The 22,721-nt window shown below is 47.5% G+C and overlaps 1 protein-coding gene across 1 annotated transcript in view; it reads left to right on the top strand.

Annotated features, from left to right (window-relative positions):
• The window catches only part of ADAMTS19 (ADAM metallopeptidase with thrombospondin type 1 motif 19), a 271,247-nt gene that overhangs the window by 42,790 nt on the left and 205,736 nt on the right, over window positions 1-22,721 (top strand). Inside the window, 1 exon segment of the mRNA XM_030567704.1 lies at window positions 17,390-17,555. Within this exon segment, the coding sequence (XP_030423564.1) occupies window positions 17,390-17,555 (166 nt within the window).

Below are 22,721 nucleotides of genomic sequence, written 5' to 3'. Positions count from 1 at the left end.
GCTGAGAAACAGGTATGTTAGCCCCAGGCTAAACAAATCCCTAGGACCCTGGTACCCCAGGCCCTGTGGACATTTTTATCGGGCCCCTGTCCCGTGTACCCAATCGGCCCCCTCACCCTTTCACTGCCAGCCGGCTGCATGATCTGCAGCCGGTTTTGTTTCAGACCGCACCACGGAAACATCTGTACTCGCTCGTGCTCCATACCCTTCACTACCTCACCCTCGCATCCCGCCCCGATACCAAATGGCGGGACCTCCTGCCGCCTCTCGAGGGTGAGGAGCCCCGGTGGGCCAGCTTGTACTCTGCCCTGGTCCCGAGGCCCGCCGGGGATATCAGTTGGGCGGCTCCTTCACCGGAGCCGTGAGCACGGGCGTGTACTTGGCACGGTTCTCGTCTGTCCCTAGCACCTGCCCTTTCTGTGGCGAGAAGGAGACCTTGGCGCACGTTTATTTGGAGTGCGCCAGGTTGCAGCCCCTGTTCCGGCTCTTCCTGAATATTTCCTGCGTTTTGGTTGCACTTTTCCCCCTCACCTTTTTATCTACACGCTCCCCACTCCGTGGCCCCACGAAGTCGCGGATCGCTCTCTCAACCTCCTCTTGCCCTGGCCAAACTGGCCATCTACAACACCAGGAGAGGAGGTTGGCTGATGGGATTTCCTGCGACTGTAGGGCCTATTTCCGTTTCTCCGTCTGCTCACAGCATCATGGGCAGAGTTCCTCTGGGCGGCGTCCACTGGCTCCCTTGACGCCTTCGAGGAGCAGTGGGCGTAGTCCTGGGTTCTCTGCTCGGTGTCTCCATCAGGTTCCCTTCGTTTAGCCCTATGACCTCACTCTCGATCCTGTTTTTTCATTAGTTGTCTCCCGTAATTACTTGGTGTCCCAGACCTGTGGGTCCTCCCCTTAGGCTGGGGGGAGGCCCTTTAGAAGTGGGGCGGGCTTCGCCTGCCCACCCCCGCTGGATGCCAGTAGGACCCTGGTAACCAAATGGCAGTTGCTCCAGGTTAATCAAGGCACCTGGGGCCAATTAAGATCTTTCTAGAAGGCAGTAGAGATAGTACTTTAATTAGAACACCTGCAAGCCAATCAGGGCAGCTAATCAGGGCACCTGGGTTTAAAAAGGAGCTCACTCCAGTCTGGCAGGGAGGAGCCAGAGGAGAAGGAGTGTGTGTGAGGAGCTGGGAGCAAGGAGGTGAGAGTGAGAGTGAGTGTGTACTGCTGGAGGATTGAGGAGGACAAGCGATATCAGACACCAGGAGGAAGGTCCTGTGGTGAGGATAAAGAAGGTGTTTGGAGGAGGCTATGAGGAAGTAGCCCAGGGAGTTGTAGTTGTCATGCAGCTGGTACAGGAGGCACTATAGACAGTTGCGATCCACAGGGCCCTGGGCTGGAACCCAGAGTAGAGGGCGGGGCCCAGGTTCCCCCCAAACCTCCCAACTCCTGATCAGACACAGGAGCAGCTGACCCAGACTGTGGTTTCCACAAGAGGGGAAGATCACTGAGGTGAACAAATCTGCCAATAAGCGCAGGACCCACTAAGGTAGAGGAGGAGCTTTGTCTCAGTAGTTATGTTTGCCCTTCTGACCACAGCTGAGGAGATACAAATGACCACTGTAGTTTTAAGAAAGTAATTTTAAAAACATAATCTCAAAATTCCATAAGCAAGAAAATCAAGTAAAGATTGTCTAATTCATCTTTAACTCCTCTTAGGTTTACATATAGCAAGGTTCTCAGAAAAAGGTTAATACATATCGTGTACAGTATGATACACAGGCAAAATAGTTGTTATACTAAGAGTCAGGTTTTACAGTTCTGACTTTGACAGTCATGGGCAATGTGAAGACTACAGTAATTCCACTCAAAGCAGAAGCTTCCTTATTTTTCTGTTCTTTTGCTCATTTGTTAGCCCAAAAATAACACCATTTTAGTATATATTTTTGTATTTTATGTCTTTATCGTCTATAAAAAGGAAATATAAAAATGTGTATTTATATCATAACACCATCTTTGGAAATAATTTTTAAACAGTCTTTGACAACAAAAGGTGTACGGCATTTGCCATTTTGGGGGGTGGGAGAAAGCAAGAAAACCACAACCTTCTGCTCACTTTGCTTAGCATGCTAAATTTAAGCTTGGTTTCAGTGGATCAAAGAAACAGCCTAGAAAATGACAGTTCTTCTTCGAGTGATTGCTCATATCCATTCCAGTTAGGTGTACGCGCCGCGCGTGCACATTCGTCGGAAAACTTTTACCCTAGCAACTCAGTGGGCCGCAGTCGCCCCCTAGAGTGGCGCCACCATGGCGCTCCATATATACTCCTGCCGGCCCACCCGCTCCTCAGTTCCTTCTTACCGCCCGTGTCGGTCGTTGGAACAGTGGAGCGCGGCTTAGCTGACCTCCACTTCCCTAGCTACTCGTTTTCTCGTATATAATTATGCAGTTATAACCCTTTTATATATATATTTGTATGGTTATACGTGTTTTCCTTGCTAACATGGTTAGTTTAGTTAGCGGGGTTCAGGAAGTAGCCCCTTCCATGAGCCCAGTGCCGGAGCCATGCATGGCTCACCGGGTTTTAAAAGGGGCCCGGCTTGCCAGAAGCCGCGGCCGAAGAGAGATCTACATGACTCCTGTTTGAAGTGCCTCAGGGAATCACACTTGACAGCTAAGTGCCCCATTTGCAAGGCTTTTAAGCCGAGAACAAAAAGGTGCGGGACTTTCACTTACCCCTCCACTTTGGGCGCCGAGCGATGTTCAAGCGGCGGGCATAAGCGCCTCCTCGGCACCGGACCCCGCCGGTACCACCAAGGCCTTTCGGCACCGACCGTCGCCGGCACCGATGTCGACTCGGCACCGCTCCCTTCTTCCGAGGTCGAGAGAGTCTACAATTCCTGCTGGTGCCTGGCGGCTCCCCGGCACGCGCCGTGGTTGAGCCCCCTGCTCCCGCTACTTCCGTGCCACCTGCATCGCAGCCAGAGAGCTCGCCTAAGTTGCGTTATCCGGCACCGTCACCTGCAGAGGCACCGATGACTTCGGCTCCGTCGATTCCAGTCCCCCAGGACCATGGAATCCGGTGCCTGGCAGCTCCCCGGCTCGCGCCGTGGTAGAGTTTACTGCTCCTGCTGCTTCTGTGCCAGCTGCACCACAGCTAGACAGCTCGTCTAAGATGGCTCGCCCGGCACCGACGACGTCGGCACCGTCGATCCCGGTCCCACGAGGGCCGTAGAATCCGGTGCCTGACGGCTCCCCGGCACGCGCCGTGGTTGAGCGTATTGCTCCTGCTGCTTCCGTGCCAGTGGCACCGCAGCCAGAGAGCTCGTCTAAGTCAGATCGCCCGGCGCCGACACCTGCTACGGCACCGATGACGTCGTCACCGTCGATCCCGGTCCCACAAGGGCCGTAGAATCCGGTGCCTGACGGCTCCCCGGCACGCGCCGTGGTTGAGCGTATTGCTCCTGCTGCTTCCGTGCCAGCGGCACCGCAGCCAGAGGGCTCGTCTACGTCGGATCGCCCGGCACCGACACCTGCTGCGGCACCGATGGCGTCGGCACCGTCGATCCCGGTCCCACAAGGGCCGTAGAATCCGGTGCCTGACGGCTCCCCGGCACGCGCCGTGGTTGAGCGTATTGCTCCTGCTGCTTCCGTGCCAGTGGCACCGCAGCCAGAGGGCTCGTCTACGTCGGATCACCCGGCACCGACACCTGCTGCGGCACCGATGACGTCGGCACCGTCGATCCCGGTCCCGCAAGGGCCGTAGAATCCGGTGCCTGACGGCTCCCCGGCACGCGCCGTGGTTGAGCGTATTGCTCCTGCTGCTTCCGTGCCAACGGCACCGCAGCCAGAGAGCTCGTCTACGTCAGATCGCCCGGCACCGACACCTGCTGCGGCACCGATGACGTCGGCACCGTCGATCCCGGTCCCGCAAGGGCCGTAGTATCCGGTGCCTGACGGCTCCCCGGCACGCGCCGTGGTCGAGCTAATGCTCCGGCTGCTTCCGTGCCAACGGCACCGCGGCCAGAGGGCTAGTCTAAGTCGGATCGCCCGGCACCGACACCTGCTGCGGCACCGATGACGTCGGCACTGTCGATCCCGGTCCCGCAAGGGCCGTAGAATCCGGTGCCTGACGGCTCCCCGGCACGCGCCGTGGTTGAGCTCCTGCTCCGGCTGCTTCCATGCCAACCGAAGCCTCTGAGGCACCGACAACATCGGCACCGTCGATTCCAGTCCCACAAGGGCTATCGAATCCGGTGCCCGACGGCTCCCCGGCACGCGCCGTGGTTGAGCGTATTACTCCCGCTGCTTCAGTGCTGACGGCACCGCAGCCAGACAGCTTATCTAACTCGGTTCGCCCGGCACCGGCACCTACCGAAGCTCTGATGACCTCGGTACCGTGGATCCCGGCCCCACGAGGGCCGTCGAATCCGGTGCCTGACAGCTCCCCAGTACGCACTGTGGTTGAGCCTGCTGTTCCCTGCACGCCGGAGATGTTACCAACGGCGAGGGCTCTCAGTGCCATGACAGAGTCTGTGCTGCCTGACCCGGGCACCGCCGGTACGGGTAATACAGTCTCTTCAAGGGACTGTCCCCTGTCAGTACAGCAGAGCGGCACCGTTCATGATCACAGTCGCGCAGACACTCCAAGTCCTGTCGGCACGCCGGACACCACTGGCAGTCCCGGTGCTGTTTTCCTCGGTACTGGTCACACTCGCTGCACCGGTCGGTATCCCGTTCGCCGACCCGCTATCGGCACCGTTCCGACATCTGGCACCGGGGCAGGTACCTTGACTCCTGTAGCTCTTCTCCGAGCCTCGAGATCTCGGTCGACCTCCCGACACCGTTCTGGTTGCGGGTCTGGATCTCGTTCCAGGTACCGATACGCCTCCCGATGCCGGTCCCCGGTGCCGAGTTGGGCAAGGTCCGAGTGAGTCAGAGACTCGGCCCGTGCCTTCTTTTAGTACCTCCATGGCCGTCCGGACACGCATCCGTGTCATCCCATATGCGCAGATTTTATGCTCAGGACCACGATCCTGATATGATGGCCAGCGGGCGCCAGCCCCGAAGCAGAAAGAGCCTTAGCGAATGCAAGGTGTACTCTGCAGGGGCCCTGCACCTCTGGGTAGCAAAGCAACAAGCCTTGCTTAGCTGCGATAATTATAGCACCTGGGTGGAGGAGTTTCTCCCTCGAACCTCCCACCTGGAGTTCGCTGCCGTCTTGGAGGACGGGGGAAAGAATTTACCCTTTGTTGGTAAAGGCATCTTCGCGGCAGAGACAGCCCCAGACTGCGAAGCCTGCTGGACAATAGGGTCCTAATGCGTCTCAGCATGTATACGCCAGCGACCAAACGCAGGCCTTTCTGGCCCCAGCCGCCATACTCTGTGCCTAGCCAGAGGCAGAACTCTGGAAAACGGCAAGGCCAAGGTGGTTGCAGACAAACGTCAGGCCCCCTAAAAAGCCAAAGTCAAGGTCCCTCGCAATTACCACTGGGACCAAAGACGGACCTTCCAAGGTTCGCCGGAGGGCGGTGTACCAGTCGCAGGACGGGATCCTGATCCCGCTTTCTCCTGGCATGGCCCCAGTTACTTTTAGATCGCTGGGTCCTGCGCACGATGGAGCATAGGTACCACCTTTAAATTGCTCCATCCCTGTCCCCCTTCAGCGGACGAAAGGGGCTAGGGGTTTTACTCCCGTTATGCCCTAGTCCCCCACTCGAACACAGGTCTCAGACCTCCCTGGTCCTGCATGGACTCAACCGGTTTGGGATAAGGTTGAAGTTCTGCATGGTATCCCTGGGAACCATTATTCCATCCTTGCCTCCTGGGGGCTACTATGCCGCCCTGGATAGGAAGGACGCGTACTTTCGCAATGCCATCTTCCCTCCGCACGGGAGATGCCTCCGCTTTGTAGCCAGCGGTGAATACTCCCGGTTTACGGCCATAGTCGCCGCCTACCGTAGCTATGTCGGATATGCGTTTTTCCGTATTGGGACGATTCGCTTATCCGAGGAGACTCTGAGACACAAACCACTCAGCCCGTGGGCATCGTCACGGTCTTATTCACAGATCAAGGCCTGATGATTACTATAGAGCAATCCACTCTGGTTCCCACGCAGAGGTTGGGCTTCCTAGGGGCTATCTTGGTCTCCTACCTAGCCGGAGCCTGCTTATCACAACTGCGGTTTTAGGCGATGGCAACAATCATCTGAGGTCTGAAGGCTTTCCCAACGACCTCAGCTCGTTCTTGTCTCAGTCTCCTGGGTCCATGGTTGCCCGCAAGTTTGTAACCAAACACGCCAAGCTCCGCCTCCGTCCTCTCCAAGTCCGGCCCACCTCGGCGTACCGCTTGGACAGGGAGCCAGTGGTCATGGTAGTCACCGTTCCCTCGAACGCCTTGGGCTCCCTAGAGTGGTGGCTAACTCCCTCCTTGGTGTGGACAGGGATGCGGTTTCATCCGCCCCAGCCCTCACTGCCCCTGACGGCGGACGCATCATCTCTCTGCTTGAGTGCTCATGGTCACCTCCGAGCTTAAGGCCTTCGGTCTTCTAGGGAGCTGGCATTCCTCATTAATGCCCCAAAAATGAGAGTAGTCCGCCTGGCATGCCAGGGGTTCCAGCGGCAGCTGCGAGGCCGTTGTATCTCGGTGTTTACAGCCAACACAATGGCCAGGTGCTTCATAAGTATTCAGGGGGGACATAGTCCTTCCCCCTTTTTTTTGTCAGGAGGCCATCCATTTCCGGGTCTTTTGCATGGCCCACTCGATGGAGCTGGCGACGTCCTTTCTCCCAGGCGTTCGGAACGTCTTAACTCTTTGACTCAGCAGGTTTTTCCTGTCTTACGAGTGGTCACTCTGCCCCATGTGAGGCGTCCCGCTTTCCGGAAGTGGAGATGGTTCCTCACACAGACCTGTTCGCTCACCGCGAGAGCAGGAAATGCCAGGTGTTCTGCTCCTTCCAAGGTCTCTCCTCGGAATCGATCTTGGACGCATTCCTGATGCCGTGGAACGGCCAACTGCATTATGCCCTCCCACTGTTCCCACTGGTTCGTTACGTCCTGCTCAAACTCCGCAGGGGCAGAGCGTGCATCATCATGATCACTCCAGAGTGGTCCAGGCAGCACTGACATACCACGTTGCTCGGCCTGTCAGCCCAGACCTCATCACTCAGGGCAATGACAGGCTTCGTCACTCGGACCTGCAGCCTCTTCGCCTCACGGTGGCTCCTGCGTACCTGAGTCGGGGTGACAGGCAGCCTTCCACCTGGTCAACGTACCGAGCCAGGTGGAAGCGTTTCCTTTACAGCTGCAGTACGCTCGATCTTGCTCCTGCTGAGGTCTCGATCCCCTCTATTTGGCCTGCCTCTGGCCTTCAGCGGCAGGATCTGGCGGTATCATCGCTGAGGATACTCTCAGCAGCCATCCCTACCTTCCAGCAGGCTAAGATGGACGTTCAGTGTCCCACGCTCTATGGGTTCGAGGTCCCTCAAGGGCTTGGAGTGCTTGCACCCTCGGGTGCGCCGCCCAGCCCCGCCCTGGGACCTCAACCTAGTCTTGGCCAGACGGGTCTCTGAGATCAGAGCTCTTACGAAGGTTCCACAAAGACAAGGTGCAGTTATGACCGCACCCGGCTTTCCTCCCTAAGGTGTTTTGGCCTTTCATGTTACCCACAGCTCAACGCTATGGGCATAACCGTTGCACTCCTTGGACATCTGTGGAGTGCTCGCATTATATTGTGCTGACAGAATCATTTCCTAAGGTGCCCCAGCTCTGCCCCGGTAGCGGGCCAAAGGGAGGGCTTGCTTGTTTTCCTCTCAGAGGATCTCATCTTGGGTGATGGCGGACATCCCCACTTGTTATGATTTGGCTCATATTTCCCCAAGCCACATCACCGTGCATTCTACCAGGGCTCAGGCTTCATCTGCCGCCTTGCTGGCTCGTGTTTCTACCCACGAGACCTGTCGCGAAGCTCCATTGGTCCTCGGTCCTTACCTTTGCTTCGCAGTATGCCCTGGTTCAGCAGTCAAGAGAGGCTGTAGCCTCTGGCTCGGCAGTTTTATTCTGCCACATTTCACTCCGACCCCACCGCCTTTGTAAGGCTTGGGATTCACCTAACTGGAATGGATATGAGCAATCACTCGAAGAAGAAAAGACGGTTACTCACCTTTGTAACTGTTGTTCTTCGAGATGTGTTGCTCATATCCATTCCGCACCCGCCCTCCTTCCCCACTGTCGGAGTAGCCGGCAAGAAGGAACTGAGGAGCGGGTGGGCCGGCAGGAGTATATATGGAGCGCCATGGTGGCGCCACTCTAGGGGGCGACCTGCCGGCCCACTGAGTTGCTAGGGTAAAAGTTTTCCGACGAATGTGCACGCGCAGCGCGTACACCTAACTGGAATGGATATGAGCAACACATCTCGAAGAACAACAGTTACAAAGGTGAGTAACCGTCTTTTTTGGACTGCTCTACATCTAAAAATTAAAACATCTAATTTACTGAATTCTTTCAGTGTACAGTGATTTCAAATGGTCAAACTTCTATAAAAACAGTAACATTGGTTCACCTAGTGGACATCATGATAAAAAGATGTGAATGATGCCATAGTATTAATCTCATAGTGCAATATCATTGTGCAATTCAGTATCTATCAATTTCTTAAATACTAATAAGTAAGGCTGCGATTTAATCACGGGCAGGGCCAGCTCTTCTATTTAGGTGATCCACTAGAGATTGGAGGGGCGGCATTTTGCCACCCTCGGTGGCAATTCGGCGGCGGGGGGTCCTTCCGCGCTCCGGGTCTTCGGCGGCAGTTCTGTGGCTGGTCCTTCACTCGCTCCATCTTGAAGACCGGGAGCGCGGGAAGGACCCCTGCCTAGGCTGGGCCAGCTCCAACTGGGAGGGCAGCAGGTAGCTTCGGTGGATCTAGGGTCCGCTGGTCCCGCGGCTCTAGTGGAGCATCCACAGGTATGCCTGCGGCAGGTCCACCGGAGCCGCGGGACCAGTGAGCGGCAGAGCGCCATCCGCGGCGTGCCGCCGTGCTTGGGGTGGCGAAATGGCTAGAGCTGCCCTGCGCCTCGGGTGCCAAAAACCCTGGCGCCGCTCTTGGTCACGGGTATTCTTTGTAAAAGTCACGGACAGGTCACGGGCAATAAACAAAAATTTACGGCTCGTGATGTGTCTATGACTTGTACAATAAATATCCCTGACTAAATCTTGGGAGGGCTGCTGCTGGAGGAGGGCCACCCGAGGGTGGCTGCTACTGGGAGGAGGACACTCTGGTGGGGCTGCTTCTGGGGGGTCTGAGGCCAGCTGTGACACCAGCAGCCAAGGCCCTGGAGCAGTGGCTGCTCTAGCTGTCCTGGGGACTGCTGCTCGGTCCTGGGGGTCTGACACACCAGCTGCTGCTCAGGCGGTCCCTGAGGCCAGCTGCCCAGGGCCATCTGAGCAGCAGCTGGTGCATCTGGCCCTGAGGCCACAAGAGTGGTGTGGAGAGAGCACCACCCAGCCCCACTCTGCCTCCAGCTCTCCCCCAACCCCACCCCAGCTGCGGACACTGCTACGCTCCTGGCTCCAGCTGTGGTTGTGGCCTTGGCACCTGGCTGTGGCTCCATCTCAGCCTCAGACCTGCTCCCAGCCATGGCCCTAGCCTCAGCTTCTGGCTCCCGGCCTGGGCTCTGCTCCCAGCCACAGCACCAGCCACAGCCTCACTCCCAGTTGTGCCCTAACTTGGCCCCAGGTCCTAACAATGGCTCCCAGGAGTGGGGTGGACAGGTGCAAGGGGGAGGTGAAGTAAAAAGTTTGGGAACCACTGATTTAGGGATAGAAAGGGTGTTTCTTTGGGTTGGTTTCCCACCACATCAACAAAGTATGTCTGTGGGGGTAGCAATAATAATCATGGGTCTAAATGATGGAAAAGACAGAATGTAAATTGATAGCAGGGTGGACAGTAAATTAAAAACTACAAATACCAAGGGACAATTTACTGTAGGAATCAGATGGAAAAAGTAACTGTACTGCAGCATCCATTTTGACCTTTAATTGAATGTCTGAAAATTTTGGACAAAAATGAAGAGGCGTTCTACGTCCTAGTCAGTCAGTTCTGGCCATCTAGTGGGTGGCTTCAGTTATCTTGTTTCCATGGTGAATTAAATTTGCAACAGCTCTTGGGAGATATGTAGGAGGCTGGCAACATTTTTGTCAATTGTGAGATCACTAGTAAAGATCTAACAACACTGACTCATTCCCAGAACTACAGATGTATGGGCTTCTTGGAGTTCCAATTTGGCCCATTGCTAAAGAACACTGTGGCCCATAGCTAACATATTGGAGTTGGCTGAAGTCTTTTTAAAGATAAGGTGCTGCTCGTGTCTGTAGCACATGTGGTGAAGGAACTATAAGACCAGTGACTCTACAGATAGTTAGCAGCTAGAAGTGCAAAGGCAGGGGAGGGGCTGGAGTATTTTCAATAAATGTTAAAGGGAAACTGCCTGTTTATAAACCCTTTTGTTTTTAAAGGAACAAGTGTGTTATTTGTTTTGTTAATATTTTAATAATCTATGTGGTATTCATTTACTGTTTGTCTTAGTTTGGACAGTGAAAGAAAACTAGCTAGTTTCACTTTTATGTCTAGTCAGATTTACTGTAGCAGATACTTCACACAGTGTGGCTCGGACAGTGTCAGGGTACGGCTTCAAACTCTTGTATCGCTTTTTTAATTTGGAGTCTTGAAAATAAGAATACAGAAATTCTCTGTGCGCTTGTCCAGCTCCACCTCAAGCCTCTGTCATGCATACAACAATGTTGCAAGTACTGAGCTGCTTTTCCCTCCCATATAGTTATCCCCTCCTGCCATCACGGCATGTTGTGGCACTGGCATGCCAGTTCCTCTTCTCAGCTACTTGCAGGGTCCGTGTACCCCACAAGTAACAGTGTGATTGTAGCATCGGTAGGCATACCTGTGCTAGCTTTAATCTAGTTAGCACAGGTAGCAAGAGTAGTGAAGATATAATGGCATAGATCCTGGTGGAGACTAGTGGCCTGAGTCTGTCCATAGGGTTTCCAGTGGGTTTGTTCTGGGGAGGCTGGCCTGCACTGAAGCCTATGCCACCACATCTTCACTACTATTATCAGCCATGTTAAGTAATGTGGGTAGGCATACTTTACACCTTAATTTGTGGTGTAGATGTACCCTCAGTGCTGTCCATGGTGGTGACCAGCCCATCTGGAGTCCTCAGGAGGAGAGAGCAAGGAGGAGGAAGAGGCAGTAGCCATACAACTCAGGGCCTTGCTGGCAGTCACAGAACTGGGACAGAATGGGGGAATGGAGGTTCAAGGGAGACCAAGCCCATATTCTCCATGTGAGACCCCCTTGATGTCCTGTCCCTCATTCTCTTCCCCACCACCTTGTTGCCTCTTGGATCATGTCTTTTCCTGGAGGTGATTCACAGGTCATTTTTTGGTTTCAGTTTGGGTCATTTTTTCCACAACTGGCTACACCATGTAGAATCACGGGCACTCACTGCTTACTGAAATGAGCCATGGTGATGGTATGCCTCTTAGTATTCTATATGCTTCTGTATTCTAGTGTTTCATTAATAGTTGATCTATATGAATATTGTCCCTTGAAAATGTGAATGTACGGCCTGAATTCACTTGCTTTGATAAAAGTAGGTAATGAAAATAAATTTGAGAGCCACTGCTACTGCTGTAGCATGATGCTGTAAAGTGTGGGTTTGCTAAGATTACAGAGTAGTACAGACATTTTAAAAATTAGGGAAACATTCCAGTTCATCTTAGGTTATGAAAACTTTGTTTTTAAGAGTCTAAATTTTTGGGAAGATTTTGGAAGTGTGCTTTTAACTCTACATAATGTTCAAAATATTGCTCATCTGTTAAGGCAGTATATGTTCGGAATTAACACACACACACACACACACACACACACACACACACACACACACACACACACACACACTGCATGATGTGTTCTTGCCATTGAAGAAAAAAAAGAAGATTGGGTTATGTGAAAAAGCGCTTGTCACACTGGCAAATGGAAAGGGAGATGCAAACAGTATTTCTCTTTAATTCAGAATGCCAGAAAAAGCAATCAGCAGGTAGACAGAGAAAACTTTGAAGGAAAAAAACACATAAATAGTGAAGCATGTAAATCTGGAAACTCACTTAATCAGTGACAGATGTTACTGGCTATCCTTTGTGAATCATGTTTTCAACCTTCAAAAATAAAGATACCTGATGAGAGGGGGTTATAGTATATAACAAGAATAGAGAATTAGTCCTTATACATTATTAACACACTGTGATGTTTTTATGCTTGTCCTGTTAAAAGCTCTTATTAGAATTTGATATTTATTTTTATGTCCAGTTAAAGTTTTATTTGTATTCAATATATTAATTTAATCTTGAATGTTTGAAATATAGATTAGTTTTTAATAATATTAGTTAACTTGCAGTACTCTTCTTTGGAGTTCTGTAGTGAAATGTAAATGAATAAGTTTGCTTTTGCAAACAAACACACAAAACAATAAATCATCTTAATATTCTGTAAGATTTTGTCAAGACCACAAAGTCTCAGATTATAACACTCTGTTAATCAGTGCTGGAGAAGAATTGGCTTTTGGGCTATACATTTTAATATACATTTTTTAGATGTGTAGATGGTGATAATGTTTTGGGGTAATTGCTTAAAATAGACTTATTAACCCTTAAGGAAATGTTGGATTTACTGCTGATTGTATAAACTAGTGTAGGCCCAAATCACAGCCTGGGTTATGTGCTGGTGCAAGGGCATGAGGGGATGCAGTCCTGCACTGGCTTCCTGCATCACCGGTAGCATGGTGGGAAGGGACCTAGGTTGGATGTATTCAGTTTCACATGACATCACATGACATAATCTTTAATTAAAGATTAATCTTTAATTCCTGGAGATGCCAGGACAATACTGGAGAGTTGGCAACTTTAGGGGATCTGTAGAGCTGCTATGCATCCTCCTTCTGCAGATGGGCAGGATAGTGTGTGGTTAGAATCAGAAGATGGCCATTTTGTGTTAATTTTTTAATATAATCAGGAATGGAATGTCTATGGAATATACATAGCAATGGTTGAACAGCAGAGAGCAGCTATTAAATGAGTGAGAGAGAAGGCATGATTCTTATTTTCATATAAGCACTGGTAAATTTTGGGATGTGAATTCTGCTTTTGACATTTGGGGAAAATAACATTATTTATGACAAAGGAACAGATGTATCCATGTGCTAGTATGCTGATGATGACATGAATTAACAGCTGGGGAACAAATGTTACTTAATTCCATACCACATATGTGCATAAATGCATCTTTTGCCCAAGCAGTGTAATTGGTATTATTTTAAAGCTTTTGAAATATAAATCACAAGAAAAGGAAATTTTGTGTATTTATAGTTTTTTTTTAAATAATGCAATATTTGGTGATTGAGGCAGCTAATTCTCAGATGCATTTTGTGGTGCTATTTCAATCCAACAGGTTACTACATAGCCATGATCCGCTAACACCAAAGTGTAGCTCACTGATACTCATCCTTGAACAATTGGAGAATTACTTCCTCATTAAATGGGGTAATAGAAAACCATACAATAGGCCAGGCACAATGTCCTGAAATTGCATTATGATGGCTATGTTGTAACATATCTGTATTTGTCACAGAGCAGCATCACTATATGTCAGTGGATCTTTATGATGCAAACCTTATAGCAAAATCAGGACATCATGCCATAGTTAGTCTGTGGCACTTTGGGGCTCCTTTTTTGCAACTTTTGTCTCTGTACTCATTGCTACCCCTGGATGCTAGGATGGGACTATTTCTTCCTTCTTTCCTGCCTCTTTCTGGATGTAATGTGTGCCTGTGGGTGTTCTTTTGTCCCTACTCTCCACTTCCTTTCCTGATTATGGTAGAAAGTCTGCTGGTGTTTTCTCTCTTCCCCTTTTTGCCCTCCAAGAAGCTAAATCCGTGGGGATTGTATATGTATGTGATGGATTGTGGTCACTAAATGCTCCTCAGGTTTCCTCATTTGTGTCTGAGTGCTCCTTTGACAGAACTTGGCTTGCTATGACTTTGAAAATAAACAGGCAGAATCTGAGCAAAAGACTTAGTCAGAGTTGCAAATAGGATCTTAGCTCAAGAACCACACATAAACCAGGTATAGCCGTTTTCTCTTGTAATGTGAACAGACACCTTCTCCTCTCTTTATCTTAGTGCACTGACTGCAATAGTTACTTCAAATATACACAGGTGTAAATAACAGGAGAAGCACGCCCCTCATCAAATAGAAAAATGGAATATGCCATTGTTTTTAGGGAAATGAACTCTGGATAGGGTTATTATAATGGACCTTGCAACATAGGGATTGTCCTCTTTCAGGACTAGAGGTTTTACAAATTTTTATTTTATGACAGTTATAAGACTTTACAAATTGGGATATGAGCATTTGCATTAGAAAACTTCCATTTTTGTTAGGTGCCTGCACCATGGAACATACTAGACATATATGTACCTCTTAGAATGTGCACATTTTCTGCGCATTTATGTTGTGCATATCACCAAAGTATCTGTGAACATTCAGCAGATGCAACCAGGTTTGGATTAGATATTATCTCCATTGCATTTGCATCCTTACTGTGCTTGTGCAGGAGCAATTAAGAGGCAGGAGTAGGTGTTTGGCTAGTGTTTGTTCATCAGGTCTATCAGTGAGGTTGTCTTTGACATAGTCTTCAGTAAAAAGTTCTTTGCTGCATTTGAAAAATAAATGACAAGTCATTTGAAAATGGAGGCATGCACATGTACAGCAAACAGTTAGTTTAGAGTGTTATCTATGGATGGAAAGATAGGTGCACCTATCTAATGGAATGTTCCACATTCATTAAAATCATTGGGAAGCTTTCCAGTGACTTCAGTCAAAGCTAAATCAGGTCCCAATCACTCAGTTAGAAAGGCTGGTTATGTTGCTTCTTTATCTTGCTCTGGCTGGTCCCCTAAAACTGTATTTTCATGACATAAATGTTTTACTGCTTGTATTGATTATAAGACCAGATACCATCTTGCAAGCAACATATATCAACACCCAATTGCTGGATCAAACTTGAGGACTGTACTGTGTTGATGCCTGGCTACCTGAGCCATTGTCACATCTAGCCCCATTCCTCTGGGCATTGTATCACTGGCTAATAATCTTTCTAGGGCAGAATGATGTGCTGGAGTGAACTCTGCTAAAAGAAATCCCTATTTTCTTGCAATGGGAGGTTGGTCTGGAACTGAGATGGAAGGCTATTTTTTAACTCTGCTCCAGCTCCATGAGGTTCAAGGCAGTGGTGGGAGATGTTCTTCTCTCCCCTCCCAATGAAACCAAAGAATGGGAATCTTGGTTACTGCGGGGGTGGGGAGGGAGGAGGGGATGTCTTCTCACCTCCTCTCTGTGTAGTCAGGAGATGGAGGAATAGTAGACTGCCAGTCAGGCAGAAAGAATTATGCTATTTTCAAGAGCAGCCAGAATGAACAGATTGAATATTTGGCTATTCAAATTCCACTGGGAATTATCCAGCTGAATATGTATGGCTGATATTAATGATCTTTGGTAGATTTTATATTCAATTTGCAATTCTCTATTTGAATGACTCAGGAGATTGGGAACAGTATTTATTCACCACTAGGTTAATATTCAGTCTAAGTAAGTAGTTGTCAAAGCTAATGTGAAATGAATTGATGGTCTCAGTCGGTCTCTTAGTACACAGGTCACCACATAACAAATGCCACCATTAAGTAGGCTTCTCAGCAAAGAGGCCACAGATTGAATGAGCGTGGAGAATGAGCTATTCTTTCATTTTTAGGGACAGTTCCTCCAGGTCAGGGCTAAGGCACATGGGCTGAGTGATGTGGAGAAGTTTGCACAGCTACTGTTTGTTCTTTACCTGTTCTGAGAAAAGAGATTCTATATACAAACCTGCTCAGCACCTTTCACAGACACTGCATTAAAAAAACCTAAAGTTTAAAAATTCAATAGTTGAATCTACAAATATCAGGAGAAAATTAGTCTTCTCTGCATATACGCCACCAGTTATTTAAAAACATAATTCTCAATATAAATAGACCATTTCTGGTGACTAGAAGAACATACAAGATGTATAAATGCACCACTTGGCAGCTGCACTTTGCTTACCTCCTAAATACTTAATATTTAACAGACTCCCAATTAATATCAATCAACCTGAAAATAAACAAAAACAAAACAAAACCCCAAAATGAACCAAATAAATCCAGCTATTTTAAAGATACTATAGGAAACTACTGTGTCTATTCAGCATTGGTCCTCAGAAAACTCTCAGTTTGAAGTACAGCTAATACACCTGATTGTGAAATTAAGTATCTCTGTTTTAATATGATTATGCTGTTAAGTTGCCTATAAGAGAGAGAGTCCTTCTCTTTTTTGTGTAAATGGAACTTATATGCATACGTGGAGAAGAACTTTCCTTATTTGAGCCAGATGTGCCATTTTGTTGGGGTTTTTTAGTACAGTAAGAGTGTTTCATAGATTTTAAGATCTCTGGAATTAGAAGTTACCTGCCAGTTTTGTTGATGGTATTTTATAGAGGAAAAAAAACTTTTTTCTTCTACATGCTTTGTAATTCTGACATAAACTGTTTTGGTTGTTTTTTTTTTTGGCAAATTGAACAGTTTTGAGTTGAACCATAGTAAGTACTAGTTAAAAGAATAACAGTTTTTACAGTATTTTGGTGACCTCAACTACGATCTCATGTCAGTGTGGGCACATAGGTTAAAAAAAGCTGCAACATAGTGTTTCTCTGTTTTTAACCACAAATGCATTATTTTTGAAGAAAAGTTTGTTTTTAATTAAAAAGTTAAAAATCTATAAAAGGGGTTTTAAGAATTTAATACCTGTTGCAGCTCTGTGCAATTGCTAAAATGCATCAGACTCCCTAAATTCACCTTTGCATATGAACTATTTTATTAAAAATTGGTTATCAGAAAGTATGACAACATGGCGTGTTATAAAACTAGGGTATAGATTGTGCGGTACATGCTGTACATATTTAAATAACCCCTGGGTCTCCCAAAGCAAGCCTTTAACAGTCCAGATCTTTCACCATGCATCTGCTACTGGCATGTAGCCACCAACCCACACAGATTTAGTTGAAGTAAATGAGGTTTATTGCACTGAGATGGAGGCTAATAAAATGGAAGGATAGTATTCTCACTACTAGGATTGTTAAAATGATTTTTTTTAAATAAAGGATTTTGTGGGGGGAGGGACAGGGTGTGTGTGTGTGTGTGTGTGTGTGCATATGTGATTTCTTTAAATTACATACCTTATATGTCCCTCTTGTTTTCCTTTACAGATGGGGTTTATACAGATTAACGAGGACTTCATATTTATTGAGCCACTCAATCACACTTTGGCTGTGACAGGTCATGCACACAGGGTGTACAGACGAAAAAGGTCTATAGAGGAGAAAGTTACTGAAAAGCTAACTCCTCACAACCATTACTGTGGTGTTGTTACAGGTAATATAACAATCTCAATAGATTTAATGCAGAGGACATATTTTTAAAGTGCACAGATAATAATTTTTTAAAACATCAGATCTGATCATTCTTCTAGCTATAACTTTTGGTGGGCTGAGCTGTCAGAAAGTGGAACTATACATTCACTTATGGACATTGCATATTAAATAAACTGTCATATTTTAATAATAAAAATATAAGTGGAAAACTTTAATCATCTCTTAATTTGTATCCTATTTCTTGTCTCCCTGTGTCATCTGGTTGGTTTCAGGTATTTACTTCATACAGTGGTTGGACTTCAAGAGGTTCTTCCATTTTGAAACCTCATGGTTTGAGATTTGGTTTACTTTGGGGAATACTGCTGGAACCACTTATCTTTCTTTAAATGCAAGCAGCATTTAAAGTGTCACAATTGTATCTATAACAATCTATAATTGTATCTTTTTTGTTTTTATGAATTGAGTTTACATGAATTCTATGAAATAGTCCAAACAGGCCCTCATTACTGGATTTTGTGATGGAAAAAAGTTGCATGATAATTTCGCACACAGTGGTATGTTGTTAATATTTATTAGCAAAAAAGTCTTGAGATGACATTCTGTTGAACTTCTCTCCACCAACTCTACCTTCTACCAGTGGAAAAAAATTGTGGTAGGCCGAAGTTTGACAGTTCTGTACCCAGACCTGTTGTGCTTTTAGGATTATGAGAAAGTTGAGTTTATTCAGGAAAGAAACAAAAACAGTGGGATTTTTTGCATTTATCATTCTCCCATCCTGCCCCCTGAACATTTGTGCTACTTTGAAGTATTAACATGAAGAGAACATATACTTGAAAGATTTTTCATCCTGGAAAGATTAGACTCTAATTTCACAAAAAGAACAGGAGTACTTGTGGCACCTTAGAGACTAACAAAAGGTGCCACAAGTACTCCTGTTCTTTTTGCGGATACAGACTAACACGGCTGCTACTCTGAAACTCTAATTTCAATATGTGAATGAAAACTTAATTATAAAAAGTTAAAAGGGAAATGATTAAGTAGCCCAAGGCTCTTATTATGCTTAGGAAAGAATAAGAAAACTGTATACTGCTTTCCCCTGCCATTACTCTGTCAGTGTTTGTTTATCTAAGGAGTGAAGATGTCTGTACCAGTAAGCAGTGTTCACTGAAAGCAGAAACATCTTCTTCGAGGAGTGTCCCTGTGGGTATTCCACCTTAGGTGTCTTGGCGCCCTGTGCTTGTAATCGGAGATTTGCAGCAGCAATGCCCCCGTTGGCCATGCATGCACAGCAGCCATCTTGCACTGCTCCAAGCAGCTACTTAGTGCGCGCAGCCAACTGCCCCTCAGTTCCTTCTTTACCACCTTTGGCTTGAGTGGGAGTGACAGCAGTGCCCCTGTCTATTTCATATATCGCTTATATTCCCATCTTTACTTATCCTTTTTGTTGGTTTTCTTCCATTTTCCTGTCCTTATTTACACACTTTAAAAAAAAGCAAAAGAACCAAAACAAAATTTCATTTTGTTTGTTTCTCCCCCTCCATCCTCTCCTTCCCATCACTACTGGGTTTCTGCTGATGGTAACTGAACTATGACCGTTTTCTATAGCCCTGAACCTCCTCAGGCATGCCTAATTCCCCGGCTTTAAATGTTGCCTGACTTGCAGGCTATCAATTCCTGTATCGGATGTCACGCTCAGTCCATCCACTGTTTCGGGGAAACCCATGTACCACAGAAGTGTTTCCACTGCAAGAAACTATCTGCCAAGACACTGAAAGACAGGGACCTCCAACTAAAATTATTAATGATAGAGAAATCCCTCAGACCCAGAGTCCAGGACTCCTCCTGGCCAATAATCTCCAGCAGCAGCCTCAGACAAAGGACTCCACCCAAACCGTCTCTGAAGACCCTGCACCTAAGAAAGTGACCAAATATTGGTCGCAGTCATCGCCCCCTAAAAAGAAGCGGTCTCCTGGCAAGAAATCTGCCCTGGTACCGACAGCACCGAGAACCTCGGACGAGAGGCTCTGGGAACATCCGGTACCGAGCTTCCAGGAGCCAAGGGACTGATGTGGCCAGGCTCTGACTCAAGTGCATGAGCTAAAGCTAAGCTCTCTAGCTCGGCACTGACAGTACCAAAGAACACCTTGGCACCAGCTAGTATAATGGCGTCACCTGCTGCATATTCACAGCCTAACACGAACTCAGTACCATTGGAACTTACTACACTGCCATCCATGGCACTCGACTTCCTGATACCGCAACTCTTTACCAGGCTGGCAGATCTGGCTATCTCCTCCACCCTCCATTCAGCATCGATGGCACCCCAGTCAGGCCAGGACCGAGCCGAATAGGCACTCCTATTAGATCTGTACCTCCACTATCCAGTGATGAGGACAAAGTGGATGATTCAAGCCTTTACACCTCTCATCGTTCCTCCCCAAAACTGGGACCCTCTCACCAACAACCACCTATGGAAGGGCACAGCTGGCAGACACTACCATGGATGTCTCTGCCCGTCTTTATGCCATCCAAATGGCCATATTGGAACCCATGTGCAATCTACAGGGCTCAGACATTTAAACCTTCCAACCCACCAGCACCAAGGACCCCCCAGATCCCTTCACCCACAGGTCCACCACCATCACAAGCCCAGGAGGGAGAGGAGCTCGAAGAGGTCCGTGAAGGTGATATACTGTCACCCACCCATATTTTGTCCTCATCCCTGGACAAAACAATTATGCCACTGCTGCCCACTACAGGCAACGGCTTTAAATCCTTTCAGGACTTATTCAAAAGAGCGGCAGAATCCCTGGACATCTCTCTAGCAGAGCTGCCAGAGACCCAGCACAAACTCACTGACATCTTGCAGGCATACCAATCAGCAAAGATAGCTCTGCCCATTAACTCAGCCACAGTGGAACCCACAAAGACAATATGGCAGACATCTGCCACTGTCTCACATTCCTGTAAATGCTTGGACAGAAATACTATGTACCAGTGAAAGAAGCTGAGTTCTTGTTCACTCATCTGGTCCTAATTCACTGGTTGTAGAAGTGGTGCACCAAAGGGGAAAACAAGGACTTATGACAAGGACTGGAAAAGGCTTGATCTCTTTGGATGCAAATCTTACTCATTGGCCTTGTTACAATTTCAAATAGCAAATTACTCAGCTCTTTTAGCAAAATATATCTACAACTTGTTCAACAAAATGAAATCCTTTATTGATCAACTGCCAGAGGAAGCAAAGGAATAATACAAAGCCAACGTTACAGAGGGCTCCTTAATCACCAGAACGGCCCTGCAGGCCTCTCTCGACTCTGCCAACATGGCAGTCCAAACACTATAGCCACATCCATTGTCTAGCATCATGGTTCCACCTCTCTGGATTCCTTAGGGAAGTACAAGCCACAGTTGTGGGCCTGCCCTTTGAGGGCCAAAAATTATTTGCTGAGAGCACAGATGCATCTCTTCATACCTTAAAGGACTTGTGAACAACTTTGAAGACCTTGGGTATATTTGGTCTCCCGAACAAGCAAAAACAGGGCAGATTTTATATGCAAAGATTCTGTCCCGCCCTGTACTCCCAGCCCCACAGACAATATGATCAATATCACAAGCAAAAACAAGTGAGGCACAGGCAGAACCAGACTCAATCTGCCACATCTCAATCTTCAAAATCCTGTCAATCATTTTGAAGTACTGGTCATGGGCTTGAGACCTCTATCTTCTCCCATGCTGGATTATCAGATGACCTCCAGTCTCTTTGGAGACCGCCTGCTACCACACTACCCAGTCTGGAACGGAACAACATCACTACAGACAAATGGGTACTGGAATTGTCCAGAAGGGTTACTCTCTCCTATTTATTTCTATTCCCCCTACCCACCCACCTTCCACATCCCTCTTCAGGGACCCCTCTCACGAGACCCTGTTGCAACTAGGAGCCATGGAAATATTACCACTCCAACACAGGGGAAGAGGGTTCTGTTCCCATTATTTTTTCACACAGAAAAAGAATGGTAGACAGAGACCCATGCAAGCTTAAGCAAACTCAACAAGATTCTAAGGACAAAGTACTTCAAAATGGTAACCCTGGCAACCATAATTCTGGCATTAGAGAAAGGAGACTGGCTCTCATGAGCTTCATGCTGACTCTTGGGGGTACAGAAGAAACCAAGAAATGGTTGGCTGCGCATGGTAAGTAGCCACTCAGAGTGACACAAGATGGCTGCCACACATATGTGACCAACTGCAGCACTGCTATTACAAATCTCCGATTACAAGCACAGGGCGCCAAGACACTTAAAGTGGAGCACCCACAGGAACAACCATCTTTAAGGACCTCAGTTACTGAGCAAGGTAAGTAATCCTTCCATTATCTCTGTCCCTGGACAAGATACCCTAGGATGGAAAAATCAAGTTTAGTTTATTCTAACCATCTTAAGCCCTAGGTTCTATGCTAGAGCAAATGTCCAGCCATGTGGCTCAAATTGAATAATCAGGCACTTATGATGTATCAGTTTCAGTAATGATCTGCACCACCAGACTGGAAAACTCAGTCACTTAGTTTCAGCTGTCTTTATAATTCATGTGTGTTGAAGCCATAGAAAAGCTTTTCAGAAGCAATTATGTGCAATATGTTAGAAAACTCCTAAATTGAAAAGGTTAACAAAACATATATTATGGATTTTATAGATATTGCCAGAGGCTTCTGTAATATTCCCTTGTTTGTGCATTGCTGCTTTGATCAATCTTTATCTGTTCATCACTCTGAATAATTATTTTTTTCAGTACACTGCAGCAATCTAGACCCTCCTTTTATAGCAGGGTGCCTGTCCTCTGCAGCACGCTGGTATGGCAGTCTGGAGATTTAGTGGTCAATATTTTTATTAGTGGCTTGGGGCCAAATTGATCACAAAGGTTGGCTGGCTATAATAGAATCATAGACATGTAGGGCTGGAGGGGACCATAGGAGGTCATCTAGTTCATCCCCCCTTGTGCTGAGGCAGGACCAAGTATACCTGCACTAGACACCATAAGAGGTATTTGAGCAATCTGTTCTTAAAAACCTCCAACAATGAGGATTCAAAAATTTCCCTTGTTAACTATTTCAGTGCTTTACTGTTCTTTATAGTTAGAAAGTTTTCCCTAATATCGAACATAAATC

This window comes from Gopherus evgoodei, chromosome 6 (genome assembly GCF_007399415.2).
Source record: "Gopherus evgoodei ecotype Sinaloan lineage chromosome 6, rGopEvg1_v1.p, whole genome shotgun sequence".
Taxonomy (NCBI): domain Eukaryota; kingdom Metazoa; phylum Chordata; order Testudines; family Testudinidae; genus Gopherus; species Gopherus evgoodei.
Note: the sequence above shows the minus strand (reverse complement) of the source record. Positions and strands in the feature narration are given on the sequence as shown.